Raw genomic sequence first — 6,322 nt, 5'->3', positions numbered from 1 at the left:
GCTTCTTCTCTTTTGGTGCCATTACATGAAATGCAGGACACAATGGACCCAGAACGCTGGAGAGAAGAGAACACTGACTACCAGGGGAGCAAGGGAAGGGTGCCCTTTATGGGTACCCTAGCCAAAAACAAGGGATACATGATAAGAATGTAATCCCCCCTCCATTATAAATACTTACAATGGCAGTTCCTAGTTTCTATTCTGATAGCCCCTCTAATAGTACAGCGGCTGCTTTACAACAGTAGGCAGGTAAGTGCTTCAAATATAAAATTAGGGTCTTTCCACAGACAAATTCACAACAGACTTTATTTGTATAGGTTGTATTCCGTTCCTCAGAGTATAACTGGTAACGCATACAGGACAGAGAAACTTCATAAATATTGGGTTTCCAGGTATATTTCAATGTCCAGGCAGAAATGGAGTTTCTCCCAATTGCTTTGTGAAGACGAATTTTAGGCTGAATTGAGAAAAGTTTTGCATTGCTGACAATCCACATTCTGGAGTTTGGGAGGTGCAGCAAGTACTTCCCTTCAAGAATAACTGGATGGCTTGCTTCCTGAGTCGTCTTCTTGTGAGCCCATACTCTGCAACACACAAGCCGTTTCATATTACATACACGTCCAGAGGACATAAATTAAGTATCATTGTTTAGGTATCATTTCTTTAAAGCAAAAAACTTAAAGTGGTGGAAAAGTCAGATAAAAAAGCTTTCTGTGTGCAACAGCCCCCCTAATTCTTACCTGAACCCCCCCTAGATCCAGCGATATTGCAGTAGTGTCTCGGCTGCCCGGGACACCCCCCCCCCCCCCCCCCCGAGACAGCGGCGCCATTGGCTCCCACTGCTGTCAAAGTCATTCAGCCAATGAAGAGAGAAAGGGGGCAGGGCCGGGACTCCGTGCCTGAATGGACACAGGGAGCTGTGGCTCGGCTCAGGCGCCCCCATAGCAAGCTGCTTGCTGTGGGGGCACTCAACAGGAGGTAGGGGGGCCAGGAGCAACGAGGAGGGACCAGAGGAGGATCCGGGCTGGTCTGTGCAAATTCACTACACAGAGGTACAACATTTTTTTTATTATTAAAAACAACAAACAAAAGACTTTACAATCACTACAGTGAATGTAAACTCCATTAATGAAAGTTGAACTAAGCACACATCTGTAGTTTACTTCTCTCTCCAAAGCTCTAAGGGCGTTTCTCTCTGGTGCTTTGTTCCTCTGTTATCAGCATGAGTCACTTCTGACAAGTTCTGACACATGAGACAACATGAGCTGATTTGTGTCAGGAAGGGAGCTTAGAACTAGATTAGCAGGGAGCTGGTCTATTCAGACTACAGCCCTCAACACAGCAAGTACAGTGTCTCCACCCACCCCTACATCTGCTTAGAGTGGCCAGCCTGATCTCTGTGTGCCAGGATGACTAGCTCCTTCACCTGCCAATGAAGATGGGCCAAAACTGGCACACAGAAGAAGATGCCAGCACCGGAGAGGGACCATTGGAAAGATGAGTAATTAAAGTGGCTCTAAGGGCTCAAGGTTTTTTTACCTTCATGTACTTTATCCTAATACTTACCTGAGCCCCATCTCGATCCAGCGATGCTCACAAGTGCCTTGGCTCTGCGGGACTCTGCCTCTTTATTAGCAGAGACAGCAGTGGGAGCCATTGAGCCAATCAGGAGAGAGAGGGGCAGGGCCGAACCACGGCTGTGTGCGAATAGACACGCAGAGCCACAGCTCAGGAGCGAGCCTGCTTGGGTGCCCCCAATGCAAATGTCTCACTGTGAGGGCACTTGGCAGGAGGAAAGGACAGAAGCTCCATAAAGGACCCAAGAAGAACTGCTGCACAGAGCAGGTAAGTAATTTTTTTTTTTTTTTACCGACTTTAACATCACTTTAAAACTTTTAGTTCAGCTTTAAAGAGACCCTGTCGAGAAAAAAAAAAAAAAAAAAAAAAAAAAAAAAACACAAAAAAATCCATTTCAAATGCTTACTTGCCATGTTTTTCTTTTCCATAAATTAAATAATCTTACCGAATTGCAATGATGTGCAAACCCCTAACCCAGCACCACCCTACTTTACATCATTACATTTTTTTATTTCATTGTTTAGGACAGAGCTACAGGAGCGGGCAGACAAACACGAGGAGAGAGGAATAGTTTGGTGCTACCTCGAAAATAAACCCCAGTTTAAAATGCTTGCAAAATCCTATAAGCCAATCTATTACAGTAGAATATACAATGTGTGCGTTTCTGTAATATAATTGTGTCAAATACCTTTGTTACAGTGCCGCTAGGCACTTCTGTGGCCCGCCGGAGCTTTTCCCTGCTCCGAGCGCTGCGGAGGGGTCAGAGATCCCCCACTGACAGCTGGGAGAAGAGGAAAAGAGCAGAGGTAGGTCAGCCGAGCGCTGCTGTACCAAAAGGTATTTGGCACAATTATATTACAGAAACACACATTGTACATTATTATACTACTGTAATAGTGGATTATAGGATTTTACAAGCATTTTAAACTAAGTTTATTTTTGGTGTAGGGCTTATATTGCAGCCCTCCTGGAAAATAACAGTAGGTCTTATTTTCAGGGAAACACGGTAAAACACAACTAACCCAACAAATGTTGGGGAGGAGCAATGTGGAATACTATAGTGACAGCCAAGTCTGCTGATATCACACCCAAGATGGTGGTGCCCAGCAGAACTCGGGATCTACAAAAAGGAGGCTTTTTACCAAGAAAAAATGCTAGCAATCTCTCTGCAAAAAAAAAAAAAAAAAAAAAAAGTATATCCCCCGATGACCAACCAATACCAATAAAAGGGAAAAGACCCGGAACCCATGAGATGGCAGCAATGGGGTGGGTTGACGTGGATGTCAATGCCCTTCAAGTACAGCGATTTTATTTTAAATGATGTGGATAGAGAAAAACACTTGCAGGTGAACAATGTATACGGATTATCTTACCTTCTGAACAAACTGTGGGTTCATGGTGATCTCCTGATCCATTGCCTTTAACCGGTCATCAAGGTCTATACATCGAAGCATCTGGTGAGAGAATAAACCAAACAAAGACATTTCTGCATGACTTCAATGTACTATATATAGGGTACAGATGGGTAAAGCGGGTTCAAAGTTCCATAAATTGAGTGCTTGTGTGTAAGCCACAAGTGAATCCACACAGCTACACCTCTAGCAGTTTGGGCAAATCATTTAATTTGGAATTTAGCCAAACAGGTAAACACTGATGAAATACAGAACTGGTTTAATCTGCCAAAAGATTATTAATTCTGTTCAGCTTTTCTTGTGATTCATACAACTGTCGCATCTTACATCCAGCATAGTGAGAACACTTATCAACACTTCAAGCAGTGTAATGATGCCTACCCCATGAGCAAAGGTTCCCCTTCTGCTCCCCCCTCAATAACAGAACTGTTCTCTTTCCTCCAACCACTAGTGGCTAAAACATGTTATAATTGGTAGCATTGTCCAATGACACAGTGGTTTATAGAACATAACATCCCCACCTCTAATTTCGGTGGTGTGGGGGATTGTAAGAAAATTATTCCAGGCAGTTCTACTCTAACCCACATATGTCAAACAAGGTTCGCGGGCCGAATCCAGCTTACCAGGCCTTGCCATGTGGCCCTCCTATCCAGTTTTGCAGCCGGAACGTGGGAGGAACTCCAAGAATTGTGAGAAAAAATTACAACTTCAAGAAACTTGTCATGCCTCACTAAATACCTTGGACTGTCTACTTTCCAAAAAGGGGGGGGGGATTTGTACTGTCATGACATGTTGGGGCCTCAAGAAATGAGATAGGCAGTCAGTACATTGGGTGTGATCAATTTTCAATGGTTGGTACCATAGCTTGTGGACTCCAACTTTCACACAGACAAAATAATATACACTGATTTGGGTTGGTTATTTTTACAAAAGAAATATATCAGTATAAATTTGTCAAAATTTATGAAGAGCAATTGCAAAATGTAAACAAACGCATTTTGTTTTCAAAATTTTGAGGCTTTTTTCCATTTGTAGCGCAAAAAATAAAAAAAACCCAGTGGTGATTAAATACCACTAAAATAAAGCTGGGTAGGAAGGAGTGAAAACGTCTAATATTGAGGTGGTTAAAGAGGACCCCCCCCACTACACACCTCTATAAACCTGTATACTGGAGTAAGGGAGAAAAACCTCACACACACTTATTCTGTCACTTTCATACTTACCTATTTTGTTCCTGCTTGTGATGCCTGGGTCCCTGTTCCCGCACCGCGATTTTAAAAAAAGTCCTTAATACTGCGCATGAACAAGATGAAATGCAAGACATCTGATTAAGCACTGGTGGCCGGGGGACAAAATGCATAACAGGAATGGATTAGGAGTTCAAGGCTGAGGCTAATCACATTCCTATCCACCTGTTGTGCTAGTGTGTGGTGCCTCATTACCTCACAAAGCACGTCATGGGCTTCATCCTGCGCATGTGCCGAACACTATAGGCATCTGTTTGGGAAAAGAAAAACCTTTCCAAGATCTCAAGGAGAAACCTTTTTACCCCAGCAAATTACTAAATTTGTATGGTGCATACACGAAATGAAATGCATGACAACAGGCTCTGCTTTAACTACTTAACGACCACGCCATAGCAGAATGACGGCTATAGCGTGGCTCAAAACCTCTGGGAGGGCGTACAATTGACGTCCTCCCAGACACGTGCTCCCCCTGGGGCGTACACACGAGAGTATCTGTAACCGCCGGGTCTAGAGGACCCGGGGCATCACGGTAAATGGCCTCTGACAGTGGCCGTTTACCACGTGATCGCTCTGTCAAATGACGGAGCGATCACTTGTAAACAAACCGGTGTCATGTCCGGTTCCTCTCTCCCCTCATCGGTACAGTGTGAGGGGAGAGATCAGGTGCAGCAGCGATGTGGGCTGGATCTGTAGTGCCCGCAGCGCTGCTCTGACCATTCCAGCCTCATCCATCCATGCTCAACAATACTCATCCATCCATGCTCAGCCATACTCAGTCATCCCATCCATAGCTCACCCATCCCCAGACATGCCACATCAGTTCAGTTCTCATCCATGCCACTTCAGTGTCTCACAAAAGTGTAATGGGTAGTAAAATTAGATCTGAAATGTATGCCCCTAGAACACCTGACGATGCTCGCTGCATGTTGGGCCTCTCTATGTGGCCAGGCTGTGGAAAAGTCTCCCACATGTGGTATCACCGTACTTAGGAGTAGGAGAATCTATTTTGGGGTGCAATTTTTGGTATGTACATGCTATGTGTTAGAAATATTGTATAAAATGGACAACTTTGTATAAAAAAAAAAAAAAAAAAAAAGTGTTTATTTTTTTCCACATTTTCCAAAAACTTGTAGAAAAAAATATAATGACATGTTCAAAAGACTTATTATGCCTTAGATTATACGTTAGGGTGTTTTCTTTCCAAAATGGGATAATTTTTGGGGCGTTTCCATTGTCCTGGTACTCCAGAGCCTTCAAAAAAGTGCAAGAGGTAGTGAAGAATTTATATATGTAATTTATGCTCCTAGAACGCCTGATGGTGCTCCCTGCATGTTGGTCTTCTGTATGTGGCCATGCGGTGTAAAAATCTCACACATGTGGTATCGCCATACTCAGGAGTAGTAGAATGTGTTTTGCTGTGTAATTTGTGCTATGCATATGCTGTGTGTGAGAAATAACATGCTAATATAACAATTTTGTGAAATAAAGGAAAAAAAAAAAACTGGATATTGCAAAGAATTGTGGGAAAAAATTTACAACTTAAAAAAAAAAACAAAACAAAAAAACAACTCATCATGCCTCTTAAATACCTTTGAATGTCTACTTTCCAAAATGGGGTCATATGGGGGGTATTTGTACTTTCCTGGCTTGTTAGGGTCTCAAGAAATGAGATCGCCCGTCAGTACTTACCATAGCTTGTGGACTCTAACTTTCACAAAGACCAAATAATATACACCAATTTGGGTTATTTATACTAACGATATGTAGCAGCATAAATTTTGGCCAAAATTTATGAAGAAATAATTACTAATTTGCAAAATTTTAAAACAGAAACAAAGAAAAATGCATTTTTTTAACAGAATTTTTGGTCTTTTTTCGCAGAAATTAAAAAACCCAGAGGTGATTAAATACCACCAAAAGAAAGCTCCATTTGTGTGAAAAAAGGGACAAAAAATTTCATATAGGTAAAGGTATTGCGTGTAAGTGTCATTCAAAATGTGAGAGCACCGAAAGGGGGTTTAAGTGCCCAGTGGGTAAATGGTTAAAAAGAGACAGCAAGGATCTCAAGACCCCCGAGGTCTTTCT

General features: G+C 42.5%; 1 protein-coding gene across 1 annotated transcript in view; it reads right to left on the bottom strand.

The window, feature by feature from the left end:
• Positions 1-288: 288 nt before the first annotated feature.
• Positions 289-6,322, bottom strand: part of COPS3 (COP9 signalosome subunit 3) — a 33,934-nt gene continuing 27,900 nt past the window's right edge. Inside the window, exons 11-12 of the mRNA XM_073636311.1 lie at positions 2,952-3,032; positions 289-584 (exon numbers count right to left, since the gene is read on the bottom strand). Of these exons, the coding sequence (XP_073492412.1) occupies positions 531-584; positions 2,952-3,032 (135 nt within the window). The 3' untranslated portion in view covers positions 289-530. The remainder of the gene's footprint in view (positions 585-2,951; positions 3,033-6,322) is intronic.

This window comes from Aquarana catesbeiana, linkage group LG06 (assembly GCF_042186555.1).
Source record: "Aquarana catesbeiana isolate 2022-GZ linkage group LG06, ASM4218655v1, whole genome shotgun sequence".
In the NCBI taxonomy this organism is placed as follows: Eukaryota; Metazoa; Chordata; class Amphibia; order Anura; family Ranidae; genus Aquarana; species Aquarana catesbeiana.
Note: the sequence above shows the minus strand (reverse complement) of the source record. Positions and strands in the feature narration are given on the sequence as shown.